This window comes from Dendrobates tinctorius, unplaced genomic scaffold (assembly GCF_039654945.1).
Source record: "Dendrobates tinctorius isolate UK_male_01 unplaced genomic scaffold, ASM3965494v1 ptg000044l, whole genome shotgun sequence".
Lineage (NCBI taxonomy): Eukaryota > Metazoa > Chordata > Amphibia > Anura > Dendrobatidae > Dendrobates > Dendrobates tinctorius.
In genome coordinates this window covers 31,663,780-31,690,959 of record NW_027361712.1, presented here as the reverse complement: position 1 = coordinate 31,690,959, position 27,180 = coordinate 31,663,780, and the positions used below count along the sequence as shown (strand labels likewise).

Below are 27,180 nucleotides of genomic sequence, written 5' to 3'. Positions count from 1 at the left end.
ATGCGAGACTCGTCCGTATTCCTTGCATGTGTGATCCTGGCCTAAGACTAACACTTCCACCTCTAGGGCCTGTTGTTCCTTCAGAGACCTGGGGCAGGAAATCTTGAAGCTGTGCCTCGGATTGAGCCGGAACTCCAGTTTCAGTCCGGATTTTATTATATTGAGGATCTAGGTGTTGGATGAGATGTCCTCCCAGGCAGGTTGGAAGTGGGACAACTTTCTTATTACCTGGGAAAGCTCGTCAGGGAGAGGGCTTTCGGCTTTCTGCCGAGGATCCACCAAACATGAAACCTCTGTTTCTTGATTTTTTTTGTCCTTCCAATTGCTCTGCTCCCTAAGGAGTTTGTTTCTGCATATTTTCTACTACAAAAAAGGAACTCTTCTGTTGAGGAAGAGACACATTGGGAAAGCCCTTTTGCTTATGCGATGCTTTATCTAGGATATCATCCAGAGCCTGACCGAGAAGATATTTCCCCTCACATGGGACTGGACAAAGTCTGGCCTTGGACAGGGCATCCCCTGGCCAGCTTTTGAGCCACAAAGCTCTGCGGGCCACATTGGATAGATTCGCAGACCAGGCTGCTAACCTTAAGGAATCTGTTGAGGCATCAGCCAGGTAGGCAGCTGCTCCCTGCATCAGTGGAAGGTCTGCAAAGTTCTTCTCCCTAGGGGGTGCCGTTTCTGAGCTGCTCCTCAAGCTGCTGTAACCACACCATCATCGACCTGGCCGTGCAGGTCGACACTATTGCCAGCTTTAATGGCCCTGCTGATGACTCCCACATTTGTTTCAGGAATAATAATAATAATAATAATAATATTTATTTTTATATAGCGCTAACATATTCCGCAGCGCTTTACAATTTGCACACATTTTCATCACTGTCCCCAATGAGGCTCACAATCTAAATTCCCTATCAGTATGTCTTTGGAATGTGGGAGGAAACCGGAGTACCCGGAGGAAACCCACGCAAACACGGGGAGAACATACAAACTCCTTGCAGATGTTGTCCTTGGTGGGATTCGAACCCAGGATTCTAACCACTGAGCCACCGTGCCGCCCAGGAAAACCTCTGCCTTCTTATCCAGGGGGTCCTTAAGAGCTCCTAAGTCCTCAAAGGGCAATGTGGAGTTTTTAACTGACTTCGCTACTGCCACGTCAATTTTAAGAGTTTTCTACCATATGCTTGCATCTTCTTCGTCATACGGATATCTCCCCTCGTTGACGAAGATGGTAGTGGACCCTTCCTCTCCGGCCTCTTCCATTCTCTTGCATCTTGATCTTTTCATTTACAGGAAAAGAGAGCCTTTTCCTCTGCTCCAAGCCGCCGAAGAATAATGTCCTGGACTGTTTTAGTGGTGTTCGGATCAGATATGCCCATAGTCGACCCGATTGCCCTAATCAGCCTGTCCATGCCCTCTGCTGGAAAACAAGGTGTCCCCCCCCCCCCCTTTCATCATTACCAGAGGAGGAAGAGGGTACAAAGCAAATAGGGGGGGGGTTTCCTCCAAGACAGTCTGTTGTATGCAATCAGGACAGAGTCTTTTACTATACGTGCTGGGTACACTTCCCCGCACGGAGCACACTCTTCATTATTCTGTTTCGAGGTACGCTTCAGGGGAGTTTCCTAGAAAAAAAAAAAAAAATACACAGAAAAAGGGGCCTGTTTCAATATGGTGCACTTTTAGATTGATCATCTGAATGGTGAGCGATCTATCTACGGTACCGGAGAGAGGCTGGATCGGTTCAGAAGAACGTCTTCCCCTGGAGGTGCTTGCTGCTTGTCCGACTGCCACTTCTGTGTCCCTGGAGCTGGCGATGCTGTAATGGCTCGTGTCGGCTGCTACTGTCCATCCATGTTAGGACTGAAACAGAAATGCCACCATAACTCTGGACACATCCCCTTTTTTTCCAGGATGGTCCAAGTCACCTCCATCTGGCCTCATACTTCTGGCCTTTTATTCCAGCGTGCTTTGGGCTGGGAGTATCAGTAGCCCTGTGTACGCACAGTCCTGGATGGCCACTGTAGCTTCCAGTGCACTAAGTCACTGGGATGCACCAGATGTCTGCTCCGCGCAGACCTGGGCGACCTCGCTTTCCGATGCACTCGTCACCATGGCACGCCGACATCGCACACTGCACGTGAGCAGACCCGGAAGAGTCCTGGCACACCTCGCCGGGGTGCTCCCGCAACCACAGCGCCCACAGTCCCGGGACCTCGTATCGGCCAGAGACTTTGTCCTAAGAGGTCTCTGCCAGCACAGCGTCGCACCGACCTACTGGTCGGAGTTCTCACCCTCTGCAAGGCATGCCGTCCTGGGCACCCTCCTGGGTAAGTTAAGTACTGCTGTCTTTCAAGTTCCCACAAGGACAGGAAACCAAACTGATGCAGAGGAGAGGTATTGCCTTTTAATTCAGTAGGTTTAGTGCCCTTGATGGGCAGATAAACTCTCTCAGGTGGTGCTGCCATGGGAGAAGGGAAAACAGAATATTTTGCATGCTCATGTGAACTTACACGGTCAAGAGAAGTGTCAGGCCCTGCTTATGGTGAGCCGTAGCAGGTCAATTTACCTACAAAATAACTCTGATGCCATGAATCAGCAAGGGGGGGGGTCATTATGGAAGCAATCAGCATCAGATGGTTGCAATCGCAGAGTGCCCCCCCTTAAGTAAGTAGCATTGAGAGATTACCTTCAATCTGCCAGCTGGTTTTGCTATGCAATCTGACAGCAGCATGAAGTATGGACAGAGGCCCTGATCCCAGACCAGAGATATATCATTTATTAGTATACTGAGAGCAGCAGTTATGCTAGAATCACAAGTTTTCTCTGTTGCAGATCTAGCAGAGCTCAGTTGTTGAGCTGTGTATATCCCGCCAACACCACAGCTTTCTGTGTACATTGTATAGTGACAGAGTGAATAATCAGTGCTGGGGGTGTGGTTGGACTAGGAGGCACAAGGCCAGTTGTCCTGTAATGATAATCTCCTGCTGATAAAACACTGATTGTATTGAAACAGCAACACAGCCCAGTAAGTGAGACATAACTGGAATCAGGGTCTCTGTGCCTACATTATGGTGCACTCATTACATAGCAAAAAGCTGCTGTCAGATTCCCTTTAAGTGGCCACAATTGGAGCTACCACTGAATGCAGCAGATACAGAAGGCTGCATGCTATAGAAGAGATCAGCCTGCCCAAAATGAGTGTCCCATAGTGGGACAAAGTGTAAAATTAAGAATGAAATAAAAAATTTTAAATAATTTTTTTAAAAAAAATAATATTTATTCCATCAATATTTGAATTAAAAAAATAAAAATAAAAGTACACATATTTAGTATTGCCGCGTTCGTAACAACCCACCCTATAAAACTGTCCCATTAGTTAACCTCTTTAGTGAACACCATTAACCCCTTTCTCCATCAGTGAGCCCACCTCAAAGCCGCGACATGTCAGCTGTTATAAACAGCTGACATGTGCCCGCAATAGGCGCAAGCGGAATCGCGATCTGCTTGCGCCTATTAACTAGTTAAATCCCGCTGTCAAATGCTGACATTGGGCATTTAACTACCGCTTCCGGCCGCCGGGCAGGAAGTAAGTCCATTGCCGACCCCCATCACATGATCGTTGGTCGGCGACGCATTGCCTTGACAACCAGTGGTTTCAGAGACCTCCATGGTTGTTGCAGGCACATTGCTATGAGGGACACCCGGTGGTCGGCGCTCATAGCAATGCAGTAAATCTGCTACATATGGGTGATCTGCTCATCGCCCATATGTAGCAGAGCCGATCAAGTGTGGCATGCTGCTTGAAGCATGTCAAAATAAAAAAAAAAAAAAAAAAAAAAAAGAAAATCAAAAAACACATTTGGTTTCATTGGTATCACCGCGTTTAGAATCACCCGATCTATTACAAAAAAAAAAAAAAAAAAAAAAACACAATGCAATGCAAACAATGCTTTATCATCATACCGCCAAACAAATTGTGGAATAACACATGATCAAAAAGACGAAATATACGTGGTACCGCTGAAAACGTCGTCTTGTCCCACAAAAAACAAGCCCCCATTCAGCATCATCAGTGAAAAAATAAAAAAGTTATAGCTTGCAGAATAAAGTTGTGCAAAAATATTTTTATATAAAATTCTTTTATTGTATAAAAGCGACAAAACTTAAAAAAAAAAATTTTTTATATATATATATATATATATATATATATATATATATATACATACATATACATACATATACACACACACACATACATACACACACACACACGTATAATTTTAAAGATAGCTACAAATGCAGATGTAGGTGGAGCTGAAGGAAGAGGTGCGGCAGTTGGCGGGGCTTAACAGAAGAAATCCGCAGCCCTGTCGAACGTTAGTGTGAAACTAGCGTAAGTGATTAATAGGTACGGAGTTAAAAAATGGACTGCATAAGGATGACAAGTGAGAAAAAAAATATATAGTCACTCTCCTAGATGAAAATGGGACAGATTTTATATACACGTGTGAGCAAAACCTTTGTTTTTCTGAGAAATGCCGCAGTGATTCAGAGTGAAACATACAGGTGCATCTCACAAAGTTAGAATATCAAAATTTAATTTTTCAGTTCAATACAAAAAAGTGAAACTCATATTGTCAGTTCTAGTCCATTTTGTGCTATGTGGATCAGGGGTCTTCTCTGTCCTCAATATGGTGTCTTTGTGCCAGCTGCTGGGAGACACTAAGTTGATAGAGGAGGGGATGTCCTTTGTCATATTATATAGAGTCATTACACACTGATGTATTTCAAGTGTTTATTTCTGTTAACGTTCATGATTATGGCTTACAGGCAATGAAAACCCAAAACTCATTATCTCAGTAAATTAGAATACTTTATAACACCAGCTTGACAAAATGAGTTTAAAATCCGAAATGTTGGCCTCCTGAAATGCATGTTCAGTAAATGGACTCAATACTTGGTCGGGGCTCCTTTTGCATTAATTACTGCATCAATGCGGCGTGGCATGGAGGTGATCAGCCTGTGGCACTGCTGAGGTGTTATGGAAGCTCAGGTTGCTTTGATAGCAGCCTTCAGCTCGTCTGCATTGTTGGGTCTGGTGTCTCATCTTCCTCTTGTCTTGACAATACCCCATAGATTCTCTATGAGGTTGAGGTCAGGCGAGTTTGCTGGCCAATCAAGCACAGTGATACTGTTGTTTTTAAACCAGGTATTGATACTTTTGCAGTGTGGACAGGTGCCAAGTCCTGCTGGGGAATTAAATTTCCATCTCCAAAAAGCTTGTCGGCAGAGGGAAGCATGAAGAGCTCTAAAATGTCATGGTAGATGGCTGCGCTGATTTTGGTCTTGATAAAACACAGGGGACCTACACCAGCAGATGACATGGCTCCCCAAACCATCACCGATTGTGGAAACTTCACACCAGACCTTGGAAATCAAGGTCCCAGAGTCTGGAGGAAGAGTCGAGAGGCCACAATCCAAGCTGCTTTAGTTCTAGTGTGACGTTTCCACAATCAGCGATGGTTTGAGGAGCCAAGTCATCTGCTGGTGTAGGTCCACTGTGTTTTATCTAGACCAGGGGTTTCAAACTCGTACACACGCGGCTCCACACACACACGGCATGGCTCTGCTCCATACACCTTGTACACACACGGCTCTGCTACATCCACCCTGTAAACCCCTCCTGACCCCACACAAACTTACCTTCAGCCAGCACCATGACAACCAGCACAGACAGCAGTGTCTTGCATGCTCTGAGACCCCTGATCATGTGACCCGACTTCTCCCCCTCCTGTGACCTCATCCCAGGTCCTGTGCAAAGTGTGCACACAGAACAGCCATTGCGGATCGCAAGCTCCTGAATGCGCACCTTCCCCCTGCCTCAGGGAGCGAGACATGTGGTGCACCACGGGCTGCAGATGCCTGCCTCAGGGGCATGCCTGCCGCATGCGGCCCGTGGGCTGCGTTTTGAGACCTCTGATCTAGACCAAAGTCAGCGCAGCCGTCTACCAGGAAATTTTAGAGCACTTCATGTTTCCCCTTTGCCGACAAGCTTTTCGGAGATGGAAATTTAATTCTCCAGCAGGACTTGGCACCTGTCCACACTGCCAAAAGTACCAATACTTGGTTTAACCCTCAGAGCTTTTCTCAGCTTTACGTTTTCATGTTTCGCTCCCCTTCTCAGAGCCATAACATTATTTTTCCGTCAATATGGCCATGCAAGGGCTTATTTTTTGTGGGACAAGTTGTACTTTTGAACGTCACCATTGATTTTACCATGTCGTGTACTCTAAAACGGGAAAAAAAATTCCAAGTGCTGTGGCTTTTTTGCTAGGTTCACCAAATGCTAAAACTGACCTGTCATTATGATTCTCCAGGTTATTAAGAGTTCATACACACCAAACATGTAAATGCTCTCTTTTATCTAAGTGGTGAAAAATTCCAAAGTTTGCTTAAAAAAAAAAAAAAAAAGGCAATTTTCCAAGACCAGTAGCATCTCCATTTTTCTTGATCTGGGGTCGGGTGAGGGCTTATTTTTTACGCGCCGAGCTAACGTTTTTAATGATTCCACTTTTGTGCAAGAAAGTTATTTTGATCACCCGTTACTGCAATGTCACGGTGACAAAAAAAACCTAATTCTGGCGGTTTGATTATTTTTTCTCGCTACACCGTTTAGCGATCGGTTAATTTTTTTTTTATTATTGATAGATCCAGCGATTCTGAATGCGGCAATACCAGATATGTGTAGGGTTGATTTTTTTTTTTTATTGTTTTATTTTGATTGGGGCGAAAGGGGGGGGGGGTGATTTAAACTTATTGTGATGCAGTGACCCCTGTGACAGCTAGGGGGCACTGTATGGGCTTCCCAGGACATGCATGCAGGTGTTCCCTTTATTGTGATGGTGGAATGGTGAGCGGCAGGATTATAAATGGCCAATATGTATCACAGGGGTGGATACCCTGTGATGGAAGCTTGAACATGTGCTGATCAGCAGATGTGTCTGAACGCCCAAAGTAAAACCTGTGTGTGTGGCTGTGAGTAAAAGGACCTGCAATGAGGTCATGACCACGTGATCCATACCTCACCTGTGGGTGTGGTTACGGACCATATAATGGGACCATAGTGGGTCACATGGAGAGAGTGTGTGTACCTGAATGGTTCAGGCTGCAAGGTCCTTTAAAGTCTGTTGGGAGATCCTGGGAGTAGGATCGGATCCCTGGATGGCACCCGGTGGGGCCCTGGTGGCTTGAGTGTTGGAAGAATGAGTCCTGAATAGCACTCGGACAGGCCACATGTCTTTGCGGAGTCTGAAAGCATTGCGTTTGGGGGAGCTACCCTCCGTCTGTGGATCTGGACTGCCGGTACTGCACAGGACTCAAGGACGGAGATCCTAGTTCGGCAGCTTCCCCAGGAACCAGGACTGACAGGTCATTCTGTGGAGCTGGAGCTCCTAAGAAAGTAACCCCGGACAGGGGAAAATAACTGCGTTTAGGCTATAGAGCCTGCGTGCTGGACATGGCACAGCCTGTGTGACCACAGGTCTGAGAGAGCGGAGCTCTATTATGAACATTCATCTGTCTGATGTAAGATTGTTGCCTTTTCTTCATGTTCTTCAGCGGTTTATGACTGTAAAATAAACCATATGGACTGTTCGTGGAAAAAACCTGTGCCACGCAAGTGTCCCCCAATGCACTCAGTGAGCGCTATCTTACATGTTTTTTATTTTTAAACACTTATTTTTTTACTTTTGACATGCTTCAATAGCCTCCATAGGAGGCTAAAAGCATGCCATACTTGATCGGCTCTGCTACATATAGGCTATGCTCAGATCGCCTATATGTAGCACAAATACAGCATTGCTACGAGCGCCAACAACAGGGTGGTGCTCATAGTAATCTGCCGGCAACAACCACAGAGGTCTCTATGAGACCTCTGGTTGTCATCAGGGCTGTGGAGTCGGAGTCGTGGAGTCGGAGTCGGTGGTCATTTTGGTGGAGTCGGAGTCGGAGTTGGAGTCGGTATAAAATGGACCGACTCCTAAAATATATAATAAATTGGGTACAGTAATTCAATAATGCAGAATGTGCTGAATATTTTTTCATAGGAGTTTGGGAAAGTTATGAAATGTCCTATAAATGGCTGTTCTATTCCTGATCTAAGGCTACATTCACACACAGCGTTTTTCCTGTGTTTTTTGAGGATACGTTTTTCAGCTGCAAAAGCAGATCATCTTTTTAAAAAACTGCATCACCTGAAAGGTTTTTGAGCTCATAGATAATGTTTTCAATAGCAAAAGCAGATTAGAAATCTGCTCTATCCATTTATCCATATCTGTCTATCCATATCGTATCTGTACCAAAAAGAATGAAAACCGGGTAGTACACCAATATATATTCTGTTCTATCTAAATATCTTGATTATTGAATCATAAAAATGATTAAATGTCTGATGTTCACATTGTACTACAATAAACTTTTCACTTAAATATAAGCAATATGTGTGGGAGTCGGAGTCGGAGTAAGGGAAATTGAGGAGTCGGAGTCGCAGGTTTGGCTTACCGACTCCACAGCCCTGGTTGTCATGGCAATGCGTCGCTCATTTCCGGACGTGCTGGAAGCGGTAGTTAAATGCCCGCTGTCAGCGGGATTTAACTAGTTAATGAGCGCGGGTGGATCGCGATAACACCCGTGCCTATTGCGGGCGCAGGTCAGCTGTTTATAACAGCTGACATGATGCGGCTTTGAGGTTGGCTCTCCACCGGAGCCCACCTCAAAGCAGGGGATACTGAACGCTGACGCACTATCCCATCAGCGGTCAAAAACAACAGTATCACTGTGCTTGATTGGCCAACAAACTCCATCTGACCTTAACCCCATAGAGAATCTATGGGGTATTGTCAAGAGGAAGAAGAGAGACACCGAATCCAACAATGCAGATGAGCTGAAGGCTGCTATCAAAGCAACCTGGGCTTCCATAACACCTCAGCAGTGCCACAGGCAGATTTCCTCCATGCCACGCCTCATTGATGCAGTAATTGATGCTCCGACCAAGTATTGAGTGCATTTACTGAACATACATTTCAGTAGGCCAACATTTCATATTTTAAAATCATTTTGTCAAGCTGGTGTTATAAAGTATTCTAATTTACTGAGATAATGACTTTTGGGTTTTCATTGGCTGTAAGCCATAACCACCAACATTAACAGAAATACTTCAAGTAGATTATTCTGTTTGTAATGACTATATAATACAGTTAGGTCCATATATATTTGGACAGACAACATTTTTCTAATTTTGGTTCTAGACATTACCACAATGAATTTTAAACAAAATTCAGATGCAATTGAAGTTCAGACTTTCAGCTTTCATTTGAGGATATCCACATTAAACATAGTGTTTGACGAGTGTGACCAGCTTTTTACTATTGAGGCCGCCTATGCAGCATCAGTAGTAAAAGATAAAATGCAAAAAAAAAATTAAAAAATGGTTTTATTCTTACCCTCCGACGTCCCGCGCATCCGTTCCCAGTAATCCTTTGCGAAAATGCCCGCGATGACGTCCGTTCTCGCGGGATCGCGACGTCTCGCGGTAATTCGCGATGACGTCGCGCGAACGACCGCGAGACTTCACGATCCCGCGAGAACGGACGCCATCGCCGGCATTTTCGCAAAGGATTACTGGGAACGAGAGCGTGAAGAGAAGCGGGAAGACTGCGCGGGACGTCGGAGGGTGAGAATAACAATATTTTTTATTTTTAAATTCTTTTTTTTACAGGGATATGGTACCCAAAGCCCGGAGGACAGTCTCCTCTCCTCCGGACCGTGGGTACCATCCGCAATTGTTCTGCTTACTTTCCGCATGGTGTGCACAGCCACATGCGGGAAGTAAGCAGAACAATGCATTCCTATGGGTGCGGGATCGCCGCGATTCCGCAAATTAATGAGCATGCTGCGGTTTTTACCGCGAAGCGATTCCGCCGCGGTAAAAACCGCAGCAGTAGCACAGCATTGCGGAATCCCATAGGAATGCATGGGATGCTTATTTTTCGCGTTTTCGCGGCAAAAATCGCGCGATTAAAATCGCCGCGGAAAAGCAAAAAAAAAAACGCCACGTGTGAACTCAGCCTAAAGGGACCAAAAGTAATTGGACAATTGACTCCAAGGCTATTTCATGGACAGGTGTGGGCAATCCCTTCGTTATGTCATTCTCAATTAAGCAGATAAGAGGCCTGAGGCCTGGAGATGATTTGAGGTGTGGTGCTTGCATTTGGAAGGTTTTGCTGTGAAGGAAACAGTGGTCAAAGGAGCTCTCCATGCAGGTGAATGAAACAAGCCATCCTTAAGCTGTAAAAACAGAAAAAAACCATCCGAGAAATTGCTACAACATTAGGAGTGGCAAAATTTGGTACATCCTGAGAAAGAAAGCAAGCACTGGTGAACTCATCAATGCAAAAAGACCTGGGCGCCCACGGAAGACAACAGTGGTGGATGATCGCAGAATAATCTCCATGGTGAAGAGAAACCCCTTCACAACAGCCAACCAAGTGAACAACACTCTCCAGGAGGTAGGCGTATCAATATCCAAATCTACCATAAAGAGAAGGCTGCATGGAAGTAAATACAGAGGGTTCACTGCATGGTGCAAGCCACTCATAAGCATCAAGAATCAAAAGGCTAGACTGGACTTTGCTAAAAAAAAAACATCAAAAAAAGCCAGCACAGTTCTGGAAGAACATTCTTTGGACAGATGAAACCAAGATCAACCTCTACCAGAATGATGGAAAGAGAAAATTATGGCGAAGGCGTGGTACAGCTCATGATCCAAAGCATACCACATCATCTGTAAAACACGGCGGAGGCAATGTGATGGTTTGGGCATGCATGGCTGCCAGTGGCACTGGGTCACTAGTGTTAATTGATGATGTGACACAGGACAGAAGCAGCCGAATGAATTCTGAGGTATTCAGAGCCATACTGTATGCTCAGATCCAGCCAAATGCCGTCAAACTGATTGTCCATCTGTAGTATGAAACGACGACCAATGACCCAAGCCAAAGCAACCCAGGAGTTTATTAAAGCAAAGAAGTGGAATATTCTTGAGTGGCCAAGTCAGTCACCTGATCTCAACCCAATTGAGCATGCATTTCACTTGTTAAAGACTAAAGTTCAGACAGAAAGGCCCACAAACAAACAGCAACTGAAAACCACCGCAGTGAAGGCCTGGCAGAGCATCAAAAAGGAGGAAACAACGTCTGGTGATATCCATGAGTTCAAAACTTCAGGCAGTCATTGCCAAAGAGTTTTCAACAAAGTACTAGAAATGAACATTTTATTAACAATTATTTAATCTGTTCAATTACTTTTGGTCCCTTTAAAAACAGGGTGGCACATGTTAAGGCGCTGAAACTCCTAAACCCTTCATCCAATTTTAATGTGGATACCCTCAAATGAAAGCTGAAAGTCTGAACTTCAACTGCATCTGAATTGTTTTGTTTAAAATTCATTGTGGTAATGTCTAGAACCAAAATTGGAAAAATGTTGTCTCTGTCCAAATATACATGGACCTAACTGTATATGAGTTTCACTTTTTTGTATTGAAGAACTGAAATAAATTAACTTTTTGATGATATTCTAATTTTGTGAGATGCACTTGTACTTAGCATATATCCGTCACGGGCTATATGATTTCAGCTATCAGAACCACAGGCAGAATGTGCTGTCAGGTTCACTTTAATGACCAATGCTATGAAAGAAACCTGAAGGACCCCATCATAAGTCAATGGGGTCCTTCTGTCCCACATGTGACAGATCCATCCCTGACATGAATTCTGTTCCTAATACTGAATATCGTACATGAAAACACTGATGTCAACCCCACGCTATATACAGTATGTACGAGTTTTCAGCCCATGGACATAAACAGAAATCTTCCCATTCACTAACAGCAAGTAGAATTCTTGACAAATTTACCATATTTTTCAGATAATATGCACTTTTTTCCCCTCAAATTTGGGGGGAAAATGGGAGTGCATCTTATACTGCGGATATATAACTTATCAGTGCTGCTGCCGCACTCTGTCCGATGCTGTGGGGGGAGGGGCTCTGCTGACATTTTGTGAAAGACCAGAGGCCCCCGCAGTTCGTCCATGCTTTCCTGTGCGGTGGACTCCGGGAAAAATGGCCGTAGGGAGGCGGCGCATGGGCAGATGGAGATCTCGGAACAAAGATCTCGGGAGATGAGATCTCAGCGCTGAAATCTCATCTCCCAAAATCTTGATGCCGAGATCTCCATCTGCCCATGCAAACCGCCCCGTCGGCCATTGTCCCAGAGTCCACCGCACAGGAAAGCATGGACGAACTGCGGGGGCCTCTGGCCTTTCACAAAATTTCGGCAGAGCCCCCCCCCCCCCCCCCCCCCCCCCCCCCCCCCCCCGCACCGGACAGAGGGCGGCCACAAGCGTCGGGGGACAGAACGGCGCGCCGCACATCGGAACACCCCCTCATCCCGACCTGCAGCAACATTCCACTCTTGCCTTCTCCAGCAGCGACCCTGGAACACCGCTTCACCGCAGCCACCACCCCTGGTAATCAATAAGATGCATGGATTATAAGAAGCACTACCATTTAATTAAAAAAAAGTTTTTTTCCTATTTTTCTCCTCAAAATTTGGGGTGTGTCTTATAATCCGTAGCATCTTATAATCCGAAAAATACGGTAATACACAACAAATATTAGAAAGTGAACAACCTTTCCTGTACAATGATGATGTTAGAACTTCCCCCAGACAATAACCCAGTACAGGACAGAATACCCACAGCAGATTATCTAGAGGTACCACCAGCATTAATACATGACTGGTCCCGCACTTTCCATGCCCTTCATTTGTTACCGACGTGACACGACAAGCATTCAGGCGAGATTCCACACCACATGGGCTGCTTTACCCCATATATATTCTGTATGTAAAGCGAGCAAAGGGTCACACCATGCTCTGCCAAACAGCCGAGACTACACACAAAAAACACGTACAAGAATCTCCCATACTTTACCTGCTGAGGCACAGTGGTCAAGGTGACTGGAGGTTTAATGCCCGTGTCACTGGCTGCTGACGTCCGCACTGGCTGAAGTAATAACTGTCGCACAGGTCTCATTCCCGGTTGTCCTCCGATAGCTGGATTTGGAACTTTGGCCAACACAGTATTCCCAGATACAATTGACACCCCAGGTCTCAAGGGGGTCCCCGTAAGCACTTTAGCAAATGTCACCTTGCCTCCATTAGCTGCCTGGCCTGGTGCCAGTGCCTGGATCTGTGTCACGGGAGAACCACTCATTGACATTCCTGGTGGGGCTTTCAGAATCATGATTTTAGGAACTGCTGGTCCACTCGTGGTAGTTCCCATAAAGGGATTGCCTTGGTTTATAGTTTGTGTTATAGTAACTGGCTGGGATTGAAGCACTGCATCTACTGGAGCAACAGTGACAGGAACATCCTGCAGGATCTGTGGCTCTAGTTGCTGCTCGCCTCCATCTGGAATTGCTTGCTCTCCACATCTGATAGTCGTGAGCTGTTCTAAAGGCTCGAGAACATTGCCCAAGCCGAGGGCTTCATCCATGGTGTCTGGTCCATCACGTGTAAATGAATCACTGGTTAAAGAATCCAGACCAAATAGATTTGGGTCATCAAAAAGGTCCATAATAGGGTCTGCCATCTTGGACTTCTTTTCAAGGCAAGCTTTGTGGGGAAGGCAAGTAGCCTTCCCCAAGAATTCAGAGCAGGCGAAAGTGGACTTCAGGTCACAGGATCATGTTAAGTGAAAGAAGCCGCCAGTATGATGGTCTATGGAGAGAATGGAAAACAAATTTAATTAGCATCTCATGTCATATTACAACCAAATATCTTCTGCTCCACTCAAACAGATCCCAATTAATTCATATGTCCTCAAAGTAGATTACTAGCCAAATTTGCCCTTACACCCCTTAACCTCTGGGCGCCCCTCATCCCCAAGGTAACAAAAAAAGTAAGAGAGAAAAAAATCATTATGATGAACTTTATGATAGTCGACAACAACAACTTTTTAGCACAGTATAAGGAAATAACAGGCTATGGGCAAACTATACAAAGACATTCCTAAGGCTAGTTTCACACTAGCGTTAGGAGGCGCAGCGCACGGCCGCACACACTGACAGTAGTGGCTACACTTCAGGTTAACAGAGCACAAGAGGAAAAGGTGAACACAATTCACGTTCAGCTTAGTCTCTGTTCACAATGTGTGGGTAATGATTGTATGCAAGACTGAAAGCTCCCAATGCATGCGTTACACTGATCCAAAGACCTCCCCTTCATCGGTTAGAAGTTAATTTGGGGGGTTTGCACTTTTTTCCTCTGGTACATGAAATAGGACAACAAATACTGTAAATACATTTCCTAGTATATAGCTTCTTACACTGGGGTCCTAGGTGTGAGAAGGCCACTGTACGGCATCCGCCATAAGCTTTCTTACCTGTATCCAAAGTATATGAGTAATATAGAGGCGACCAGCGGCTTTCTAGTAACCAATAGTAGCTCTGCGAGCTAGAATACTCTGCATCCGACATCTTAGCTGGTGCAAGGCTTGTGTACACTGCGTCTTTACCAGACGGCCACAAACGGCCTTTTATTACAGCAGAAAACACTATAAGAATTGCTCTTTTCTTTGGAGCTTTATAAACCTGAAGCATCTTTTTCTAGTGATTTTTGGACGTTTCCTTTGTTTTTCTACGTTCTCTCAGAGTGTTGGAGTCTTTAGGTGTTTTTTTTTTTATTCTATTAAGCAATGAGAGTTTTTTTTAAAGTGAAAATGGTGAGAAAAAAAAAACAAAAAAACCAACAACTTGTATTGTAAGTATGGAGCATTTTCCGAGCAGAAAACGCCTGAAGAACGGTCAGGTCACCGTGCAAGGTGGTTAGAAGCCGAGAAACCCGAAGATCCGCGCACAACTGGGCGGTGTTACATAGAAACTAACATGTGCATGCTCTCCAGCGGCTTCTGCCTAAAACCACCATGAGCACAGAGCCTTATAGCAAGCTGAGCGGCGGGCGCTAACAAGGCAACAGCAACCTTTTTATGCTCCAGCATTGGAGAAACTACAACTCCCAGCATGCCCTAGTGAGGAGTAGTTTCACAACACCTGGAATGCCACAGGTCTGAATGGAAACACACGCTCTCGTCCACAGACAGCAAACAGAGATCCTGAAAGCCAATATTCCAGGAAAATGTAAGAAAGTGGAAGAACTGGGGCCAGACATCACTGAGGAAGGGACAAAGTAACAGTAAGGCCCGGTCCATGAGGGGACACATACACACTGACAGTCCGTACATCACCTCACCTCCTCAGCAGCCCCGGCACCTCACACAGCCCACAGGTCGCCATGAGCTGGTATCCTCAGGAGCCATGGAGGCCGGGCCGGCGGACACGCACTCACATGCCCTGTGGTCACTCAGCGGACAGTCCCGCACATGCAGTGTCCGGGATACACACATGCTAACTGCTGCACACCAAGCTCTCTCCTCCCAACACAGATACACACAGCGCAACCTAAGCAGCGCCACACTCCGCCCGCACAGCAGCGGCGCGCAGCCATTGGTCAACTGCCCCGTCAATCACACCAACAGCAATGGGCTAGGTTAGGTTGAGATGTTCGCTCCGCCCATCACACTCAGGCCTAGCCGTATCCAAGGAAAAAGCGCAACCAGTCTCGATTTCATTGAGCGGAACGCCGGAGAATGAATGAGAGCGTCACCCTGGCTGCTCATACACAGCGGCGACAGCACCGCCCCGGGAGTCCGCCTCTGTGTGCGGCACAAGCACCGGCCCTGCCCACAGGAGCGAGGTTACTCCGCGACCACAAACACCGCCAGCTGTGCACAAGGACCGGGGCTGAGGCGGCAGTGCTGCGATACCGACCCTGCTCCTCATGTCCTGTCCTGGATGTGTCACACTGGGTACACACTGACACTACATGCCATATTAGTGTATGGTGAAGCCACATGCCAGGGCTCCTCAGGTCATGTAGTGGTGGGTCCTGTCCTGGATGTGCCAAGTGTGATCTGTGCTCTACACAATGGGTACACACTATATGGTATAAGGAGAAGACATGTCAGGGCTCCTCATGCCGGGTAGTGGTGGTCCTGTCCTGGATGTGTCACACTGGGTACACACTGACACTACATGCCATATAGTGTATGGAGGAGACACATGCTATTTAATGTATAGATAAGACACATGCCAGGGCTCCTCAGGTCATGTAGTGGTGGGTCCTGTCCTGGATGTGTCACACTGGGTACACACTGACACTACATGCCATTTAGTGTATGGTGAAGCCACATGCCAGGGCTCCTCATGTCATGTAGTTGGTGGGTCCTGTCCTGGATGTGTCACACTGGGTACACACTGGGTACATACTACATGCCATATTACTGTATGGTGAAGCCACATGCCAGGGCTCCTCATGTCATGTAGTGGTGGGTCCTGTCCTGGATGTGCCAAGTGTGATCTGTGCTCTACACAATGGGTACACACTACATGGTATAAGGAGAAGACATGTCAGGGCTCCTCATGCCGGGTAGTGGTGGGTCCTGTCCTGGATGTCACACTGGGTACACACTGACACTACATGCCATATAGTGTATGGAGGAGACACATGCTATTTAATGTATAGATAAGACACATGCCAGGGCTCCTCGGGTCATGTAGTGATGGGTCCTGTCCTGGATGTGTCACACTGGGTACACACTGATACTACATGCCATTTAGTGTATGGAGAAGCCACATGCCAGGGCTCCTCATGTCATGTAGTTGGTGGGTCCTGTTCTGGATGTGTCACACTGGGTACACACTGACACTACATGCCATTTAGTGTATGGTGAAGCCACATGCCAGGGCTCCTCATGTCATGTAGTGGTGGGTCCTGTCTTGGATGTGCCAAGTGTGATCTGTGCTCTACACAATGGGTACACACTACATGGTATATGGAGAAGACATGTCAGGGCTCCTCATGCCGGGTAGTGGTGGTCCTGTCCTGGATGTGTCACACTGGGTACACACTGACACTACATGCCATATAGTGTATGGAGGAGACACATGCCATTTAATGTATAGATAAGACACATGCCAGGGCTCCTCAGGTCATGTAGTGGTGGGTCCTGTCCTGGATGTGCCAAGTGTGATCTGTGCTCTACACAATGGGTACACACTATATGGTATAAGGAGAAGACATGTCAGGGCTCCTCATGCCGGGTAGTGGTGGTCCTGTCCTGGATGTGTCACACTGGGTACACACTGACACTACATGCCATATAGTGTATGGAGGAGACACATGCCATTTAATGTATAGATAAGTCACATGCCAGGGCTCCTCAGGTCATGTAGTGGTGGGTCCTGTCCTGGATGTGTCACACTGGGTACACACTGACACTACATGCCATTTAGTGTATGGTGAAGCCACATGCCAGGGCTCCTCATGTCATGTAGTTGGTGGGTCCTGTCCTGGATGTGTCACACTGGGTACACACTGGGTACATACTACATGCCATATTACTGTATGGTGAAGCCACATGCCAGGGCTCCTCATGTCATGTAGTGGTGGGTCCTGTCCTGGATGTGCCAAGTGTGATCTGTGCTCTACACAATGGGTACACACTACATGGTATAAGGAGAAGACATGTCAGGGCTCCTCATGCCGGGTAGTGGTGGGTCCTGTCCTGGATGTCACACTGGGTACACACTGACACTACATGCCATATAGTGTATGGAGGAGACACATGCTATTTAATGTATAGATAAGACACATGCCAGGGCTCCTCGGGTCATGTAGTGATGGGTCCTGTCCTGGATGTGTCACACTGGGTACACACTGATACTACATGCCATTTAGTGTATGGAGAAGCCACATGCCAGGGCTCCTCATGTCATGTAGTTGGTGGGTCCTGTTCTGGATGTGTCACACTGGGTACACACTGACAATACATGCCATTTAGTGTATGGTGAAGCCACATGCCAGGGCTCCTCATGTCATGTAGTGGTGGGTCCTGTCTTGGATGTGCCAAGTGTGATCTGTGCTCTACACAATGGGTACACACTACATGGTATATGGAGAAGACATGGCAGGGCTCCTCATGCCGGGTAGTGGTGGGTCCTGTCCTGGATGTGTCACACTGGGTACACACTGACACTACATGCCATATAGTGTATGGAGAAGACACATGCCATTTAATGTATAGATAAGACACATGCCAGGGCTCCTCAGGTCATGTAGTTGGTGGGTCCTGTCCTGGATGTGTCACACTGGGTACACACTGACACTACATGCCATATTAGTGTATGGTGAAGCCACATGCCAGGGCTCCTCATGTCATGTAGTTGGTGGGTCCTGTCCTGGATGTGTCACACTGGGTACACACTGACACTACATGCCATATAGTGTATGGTGAAGCCACATGCCAGGGCTCCTCAGGTCATGTAGTGGTGGAGCCGGCCAACAGTACACCTGTCCTGGACGTGCCATGTATGATGCCATCATCATGGGAAAAGAAAATCTTATGTTTACGACGTGCAATACTGTACAAAAAGTTAAAAAATGTAGACTTTCAGGTTGAATAAAAATATCCAGGGAAACTATTTTTCTACAAAGCCTCCTCATTGCAGGGGCTCAAAAGTAATTGGACAAATTAACTTTACCTTAAAGGGAAACTGTCACCAGTTTTGTGACATAGCCGCTAAAAATATCGCCATATTCAGCATCTGCGCTGCATTCCTTACATCCTATAGAACCCCAGACTCCCCTTGTATATTCACGAAAACATTTTTTTTCATGTCTCCCGCTCTGTATGGTAATCTCAGTCCGGTCCGATCAGCGTGGTTTTGGGCCTCTTGCATCCCTCCCCCCCGGCTTCTGCTTGCTGTCCTCCTGTCATGGATAACGATCCACACAGTCATGCGACATATTGCGCCTGCTCAGAAATATTGTGTTTCGCGCCTGCGCAATACGCTTTGCTCAACTGTGGGCAAAGCCGAAAAACAGAAGTGTCATGCGCCGACACACATACCTCCGGTCATGTACCGGAACTACGTTTGCCAGCGCATGTGCACTTCTGTTTTTCGGCTTTGCCCGCAGCTGGGCAAAGCATACTGCACAGGCACAAAATGCGATATTGGTGAGTTGTCGCAAGAGGCGTTGTCTATGAAGTAGGACGGCGAGCAAGAGCCGATGGGAGTTATCTAGAGACCCGAAACCACGCCCATCGGACCGGTCTGAGAAGATTACTATACAGTGCAGGAGAAATTAAAAACGTTTTCGTGAGTATACAAGGGGAGTCCGGGGTTCTATAAGGATGTAGGGAATGCAGCGCACACGCTGAATATGGCGATATTTTTAGCGGCTATGTCACAAAACTGGTGTCAGGTTCCCTTTAAATAAAATGTTCATTTTTAATACTTTGTAAGGAATTTTTTGCAGGAAATGACTGCCTGAAGTCTGGAAGCCATGGACGTCACCAAAAGCTGGATTTCCTCTTTTGTGATTCTTTGCTTTGCTGGCCTTTACTGCAACTGACTTCAGTTGTTGTTCACTTGTGCGTCTTTATGCCTTAAGTTTTGTCTAAAGCTTGTGAAATGCTGCTCGATGGGCTTGAGATCTGGTGATTGACTCGGCCAGAACATTCCACTTGTTTGCCTTAAAAACGCCTGGGTTTCTTTCGCAGTAGGTTTTGGGTCACTGTCCATCTGCCTCCACCATGTTTTACAGAGGATGTGTTGTTCTTTGGATTATGAGCCATTCAAAGCCTTCTCCATACTGTCTTCTTCCCATCATTCTGGTACAGGTTGATCTTAGTTTCATCTGTCCAAGTAATGCTTTTCCTTATCTCAGGTGGCTTCTGTAAATTATTTTTTGGCAACGTCTTATCTGGCTTTTCTATTTTTAAGATTGATTAATGGTTTGCGTCTTGTGGTAAACCCTCTGTATTTGTGCTCTTGAAGTCTCCTCTTTATGGTAGACTTAAGGGCCTTTCACACATAGCGAGATCGCTAGCGATCTCGCTTTGTGTGACACGTACCTGCGACCGGCCCCCCCGCTGGATATCGCTGATCGCGCTCGAAGTGCCCTGGCCATTTTCCTCGTTGGCGTCCCGCTGGCGCCGACTAGCGACGCATGGACGCAGGCGGAAGTCGTCATCATCGCTGCGGTGCGACACAGGTAAGAGCGACCGCCGACGGATCGCTTATCGTTGCTGTGTCGCTGGTGAGATCTGCCTCTTTGGCAGCTCACTATCGACCATAGCAATGCACCAGTGATCCTGACCGGGTCGTGTCGTTGTCGGGATCACTGGTGCATCGCCAAATGTAACGGGACCCTTAGATACTGAAACACCTACTTCCTGGAGAGTGTTCTTCACTTGGGTGGAAGTTGTGAAGTCTTTTATCTTCACTATGGAAAGGATTCAGCAAGCATTCACCACTGTTGTCTTCCTTGGATGTCCAGCCTTTTTGAGTTCCCAAGCTCACCAGTGCACTCTTTATTTTGCAGAATGTACCAACCTGTTGATTTGGCAATTGTTAACATTTCTGCTATCTTTCTGATGCCTTTCTTTTGTCAGCCTAGTTATGGCCTGTTTCGCTTCCACTGAGAGCTCTTTTCACTTCATGTTTTGCTCAGCACAGCAACAGCTTCCAAATGCAAATGCTACACCTAGAATCAACTTTAGACCTTTTACCCATTTAACTGGTGATGGATTACTGAGGAAATAGCTCATGCAGTCCATTAAAGAATTTTAAGATAATTGTCCAATTACTTTTGGTCCTTTTACAAAGAGGCAACTACATATTAAAAAGCTGCAATTCCTAAACCATTACTCCAAATTATTTTATTTATTTTTTTTATTTTATCAGGGCCAAAGATTTAATTGAAGAAGGGGTTGTCCTAGTAGTGGACATCCCATTTAAAGCTGAGAGTATGAACTCTAAGACCATACTGATGATATAACTGTATCTTGAATATGTTTTGGTAAACAGCTAAACTACAAAATCTCGTGTCACTTCATGGGGATCATGGGGGCACATAAGCTGTGCCCAGTGTGGTCATCACTAGTGATTAGCGAATAAGTTTGGAAACCGATCTCCAAATGTAAATTCGGCAGGAATGTGGTATATTCAGATTATATTCAGGTTTACATGTTTCACAGCGATGGGGCTTATCTATTTGTGAGGCTTGTTAGCACTATTAGAGCTATGTTTACATATGTATGGTACGCATAATTTATGCAGCACACCCTTGGGATCATTTATTGTTCATGTTTGAATACTATAGCCACCTTGCTAGGGGATTAATCTATTTAGGATCCCTGCATTGTTTTTGTATTTATATTAGGTGTTTTGTGCTACATACAATACTAATATCTGTATGATGTCATAGCTTATTCCTACTTTTGGCCAGGTGTCCCCTGTCATGGCTATCTTGCTTTTGTTTCACTCTGTTTTTAGATGTTTTTCTAATAAAATATATACATTTTTAAATTGAATATCATTGTGGGATCTCTTCCTTGTGCCCCTCATATGTCTATGGGGGACTGGTTGTATAGTGCAGACTTTTCATGCCAAACTTGGGGAAAAAAAAAAAAAAAAACACTTTAAAAATGTCAATTTGTTATGCAAAGGAAAGGCCCCGTAACAGCGTTGTCTGGAAGAAAAATATATGTACCTAAATTAACCTTTAACAGTATGGAGTTGCAATGAATTACTTAAAAAATTGTTTAAGCATGCAAAGTAAACTGTATACGTATGGAAAATGTGATTGTGGTGCACAATGTACAGGAGGACAGCAGAGACGTGGGAGATGCACACTGCCTCACTGATGACCCAATATACAAGAGGACAGCAAAGAAAAGACGTGGGGGCTCCACACTGCTGCACTCGTGGCCCTATATACAGAAGGACAGCAGAGATGTGAGGGCTCCACACTGCCTCACTGATGGCCCTATATACAGAAGGACAGCAGAGACATGGGGGATCCATACTGGTGGCCTATATCAAGGAGGACAGCAGAGACATGGGGGATCCACACTGGTGGCCTATATCAAGGAGGACAGCAGAGACATGGGGGATCCACACTGGTGGCCTATATACAAAAGAACAGCGGAGAAGTGAGGGCTCCACACTACCACACTGATGGCCCTATATACAAGCGGACAGCAGAGTCATGGGGGATCCACACTGCCTCACTGATGGTCCTATATACAAGCGGACAGGAGAGATGTGGGGGCTCCACACTGATGGCTCCATATACAAGCAGACAGCAGAGACATGGGGGTTTTCACACTGGTGGCCCTATATACAGGAGTGCTACAGAGATGAGGCTCTGCAATGCCGGCCCTATATAAAGGAGGGCTACAGTGATGTGGGGGCGCCGCACTGATGGACCTATATACAGGAGGGTACAGAGATGTGGGGTCCGCACCGATGGCCCTATATACAGGAGGGTACAGAGATGTGGGGCTCCGCCCTGATGGCCCTATATAAAGGAGGGTACAGAGATGAGGGGGCTCCGCAGTGATGGCCCTATATACAGGAGGGTAGAGATGTGGGGGCGTCCGCACTGATGGCCCTATATACAGGAGGGTACAGAGATGTGGGGGCTCCGCACTGATGGCCCTATATACAGGAGGGTACAGAGATGAGGGGGTCCGCGCTGATGGCCCTATATACAGGAGGGTACAGAGATGAGGGGGTCCGCGCTGATGGCCCTATATACAGGAGGGTACAGAGATGAGGGGGTCCGCGCTGATGGCCCTATATACAGGAGGGTACAGAGATGAGGGGGTCGCACTGATGGCCCTATATACAGGAGGGTACAGAGATGAGGGGGTCCGCACTGATGGCCCTATATACAGGAGGGTACAGAGATGTGGGGGTCCGCACTGATGGCCCTATATACAGGAGGGTACAGAGATGTGGGGGCTCCGCACTGATGGCCCTATATACAGGAGGGTACAGAGATGTGGGGGCTCCGCACTGATGGTCCTATATACAGGAGGGTACAGAGATGAGGGGTCCGCACTGATGGTCCTATATACAGGAGGGTACAGAGATGTGGGGTCCGCACTGATGGCCCTATATACAGGAGGGTACAGAGATGTGGGGGCTCTGCACTGATGGCCCTATATACAGGAGGGTACAGAGATGTGGGGTCCACGCTGATGGCCCTATATACAGGAGGGTACAGAGATGTGGGGGCTCCGCACTAATGGCCCTATATACAGGAGGGTACAGAGATGTGGGGGCTCCGCACTGATGGCCCTATATACAGGAGGGTACAGAGATGAGGGGTCCGCACTGATGGCCCTATATACAGGAGGGTACAGAGATGAGGGGTCCGCACTGATGGCCCTATATACAGGAGGGTACAGAGATGTGGGGGCTCCGCACTGATGGCCCTATATACAGGAGGGTACAGAGATGTGGGGTCCGCACTGATGGCCCTATATACAGGAGGGTAGAGATGTGGGGGCGTTGCACTGATGGCCCTATATACAGGAGGGTACAGAGATGTGGGGGCTCTGCACTGATGGCCCTATATACAGGAGGGTACAGAGATGAGGGGTCCGCACTGATGGCCCTATATACAGGAGGGTACAGAGATGTGGGGGCTCCGCACTGATGGCCCTATATACAGGAGGGTACAGAGATGTGGGGGCTCTGCACTGATGGCCCTATATACAGGAGGGTACAGAGATGAGGGGTCCGCACTGATGGCCCTATATACAGGAGGGTACAGAGATGTGGGGGCTCCGCACTGATGGCCCTATATACAGGAGGGTACAGAGATGTGGGGTCCGCACTGATGGCCCTATATACAGGAGGGTACAGAGATGTGGGGGCTCCGCACTGATGGCCCTATATACAGGAGGGTACAGAGATGAGGGGTCCGCACTGATGGCCCTATATACAGGAGGGTACAGAGATGTGGGGGCTCCGCACTGATGGCCCTATATACAGGAGGGTACAGAGATGTGGGGTCCACGCTGATGGTCCTATATACAGGAGGGTACAGAGATGTGGGGGCTCCGCACTGATGGCCCTATATACAGGAGGGTACAGAGATGAGGGGGTCCGCGCTGATGGCCCTATATACAGGAGGGTACAGAGATGAGGGGTCCGCACTGATGGCCCTATATACAGGAGGGTACAGAGATGTGGGGGCTCCGCACTGATGGCCCTATATACAGGAGGGTACAGAGATGTGGGGGCTCCGCACTGATGGCCCTATATACAGGAGGGTACAGAGATGAGGGGTCTGCACTGATGGCCCTATATACAGGAGGGTACAGAGATGAGGGGTCCGCACTGATGGCCCTATATACAGGAGGGTACAGAGATGTGGGGTCCGCACTGATGGCCCTATATACAGGAGGGTACAGAGATGAGGGGTCTGCACTGATGGCCCTATATACAGGAGGGTACAGAGATGAGGGGGCTCCGCACTGATGGCCCTATATACAGGAGGGTACAGAGATGTGGGGGTCCGCACTGATGGCCCTATATACAGGAGGGTACAGAGATGAGGGGGTCCGCGCTGATGGCCCTATATACAGGAGGGTACAGAGATGAGGGGGTCCGCGCTGATGGCCCTATATACAGGAGGGTACAGAGATGAGGGGCTCCGCTCTGATGGCCCTATATACAGGAGGGTACAGAGATGAGGGGGTCCGCGCTGATGGCCCTATATACAGGAGGGTACAGAGATGAGGGGGTCCGCGCTGATGGCCCTATATACAGGAGGGTACAGAGATGTGGGGGTCCGCACTGATGGCCCTATATACAGGAGGGTACAGAGATGAGGGGGTCCGCGCTGATGGCCCTATATACAGGAGGGTACAGAGATGAGGGGCTCCGCGCTGATGGCCCTATATACAGGAGGGTACAGAGATGAGGGGGTCCGCGCTGATGGCCCTATATACAGGAGGGTACAGAGATGTGGGGGCTCCGCACTGATGGCCCTATATACAGGAGGGTACAGAGATGAGGGGGTCCGCGCTGATGGCCCTATATACAGGAGGGTACAGAGATGAGGGGCTCCGCGCTGATGGCCCTATATACAGGAGGGTACAGAGATGAGGGGGTCCGCGCTGATGGCCCTATATACAGGAGGGTACAGAGATGAGGGGCTCCGCGCTGATGGCCCTATATACAGGAAGGTACAGAGATGTGGGGGTCCGCGCTGATGGCCCTATATACAGGAGGGTACAGAGATGTGGGGGTCCGCACTGATGGCCCTATATACAGGAGGGTACAGAGATGAGGGGGTCCGCGCTGATGGCCCTATATACAGGAGGGTACAGAGATGAGGGGCTCCGCGCTGATGGCCCTATATACAGGAGGGTACAGAGATGAGGGGGTCCGCGCTGATGGCCCTATATACAGGAGGGTACAGAGATGAGGGGCTCCGCGCTGATGGCCCTATATACAGGAGGGTACAGAGATGAGGGGGTCCGCGCTGATGGCCCTATATACAGGAGGGTACAGAGATGAGGGGCTCCGCGCTGATGGCCCTATATACAGGAGGGTACAGAGATGAGGGGGTCCGCGCTGATGGCCCTATATACAGGAGGGTACAGAGATGAGGGGCTCCGCGCTGATGGCCCTATATACAGGAGGGTACAGAGATGTGGGGGCTCCGCACTGATGGCCCTATATACAGGAGGGTACAGAGATGAGGGGTCCGCGCTGATGGCCCTATATACAGGAGGGTACAGAGATGAGGGGGTCCGCGCTGATGGCCCTATATACAGGAGGGTACAGAGATGAGGGGGTCCGCGCTGATGGCCCTATATACAGGAGGGTACAGAGATGTGGGGGCTCCGCGCTGATGGCCCTATATACAGGAGGGTATAGAGATGTGGGGGCTCCGCACTGATGGCCCTATATACAGGAGGGTACAGAGATGAGGGGGTCCGCGCTGATGGCCCTATATACAGGAGGGTACAGAGATGAGGGGGTCCGCGCTGATGGCCCTATATACAGGAGGGTACAGAGATGAGGGGCTCCGCGCTGATGGCCCTATATACAGGAGGGTACAGAGATGTGGGGGCTCCGCACTGATGGCCCTATATACAGGAGGGTACAGAGATGAGGGGTCCGCGCTGATGGCCCTATATACAGGAGGGTACAGAGATGAGGGGGTCCGCGCTGATGGCCCTATATACAGGAGGGTACAGAGATGAGGGGGTCCGCGCTGATGGCCCTATATACAGGAGGGTACAGAGATGTGGGGGCTCCGCGCTGATGGCCCTATATACAGGAGGGTACAGAGATGTGGGGGCTCCGCACTGATGGCCCTATATACAGGAGGGTACAGAGATGTGGGGGCTCCGCGCTGATGGCCCTATATACAGGAGGGTACAGAGATGTGGGGGCTCCGCGCTGATGGCCCTATATACAGGAGGGTACAGAGATGAGGGGTCTGCACTGCCGCCCAGGTGATCGGGGTTGCATGCTGTGGGGAACATTACAGTAAACACACGGTGTTCCCATGGCACCAGCGACGCCTTCCGCCACCCACTGTATCTGTCGCGTTGCGCCGAGCAGCACCCCGTACCCGCACGGACAGCCGTACACACACGAGGCAAAAAGCGCAGCGCCAGCTTCCATTCAGCCGCGCACTAACACTACGGACACGCAAGTGGGCTGTATATATGCGTGAGACGTACTCGGGCTATACCCCTCCCCCACGTCTCACCTGTGACCCCACTTTGTGACGTCAACTCCCCCGTCTCACCTGTGACGTCACGCTGTCCGGATCCCGGCCGCTGTTGACCCTTTATGAGCTGGTCCCGGCTGTGCCGAGCATGGACGCGCCGTGCGATGCAACTCAGCCTCGTACAGATACGCGTTACGTCACCTCATAGTAGAACAATGGGAGCGGGCTGGAAGCCATAAATCCCGCCTTATATCATTCTCTATTGGTTCAGAAACATAGCAATCAGGCGAGGCTGCTGACGTCATAAGCACTCGGGGTAGGCTGCGCTGATCAGGAAGTACCTACGGAAGAGGGCAAAGGGTCCTTCACTAGGCTGTCCCGGGAATGCCTGATCGAAAACTGCGGCGCGCCGCCCGATACCAGATGAATGAATGTGGAGTGCGAACTGC

The 27,180-nt window shown here is 48.1% G+C and overlaps 1 protein-coding gene across 3 annotated transcripts in view; it reads right to left on the bottom strand.

The window, feature by feature from the left end:
- Nucleotides 1–26,953, bottom strand: part of CHD8 (chromodomain helicase DNA binding protein 8) — a 134,307-nt gene extending 107,354 nt beyond the window's left edge. The window contains exons 1-2 of one of the 3 annotated variants that reach the window (XM_073575487.1): nucleotides 26,810–26,953; nucleotides 13,053–13,840 (exon numbers count right to left, since the gene is read on the bottom strand). In XM_073575487.1, coding sequence (XP_073431588.1) covers nucleotides 13,053–13,712 — 660 coding nt within the window. In that variant the 5' untranslated portion in view covers nucleotides 13,713–13,840; nucleotides 26,810–26,953. Of the gene's footprint in view, nucleotides 1–13,052; nucleotides 13,841–15,370; nucleotides 15,517–26,809 lie in introns of those variants that run through there. The other 2 variants (XM_073575485.1, XM_073575486.1) reach the window with 2 other exon arrangements.
- Between the last annotated feature and the right edge of the window lie 227 nt (nucleotides 26,954–27,180).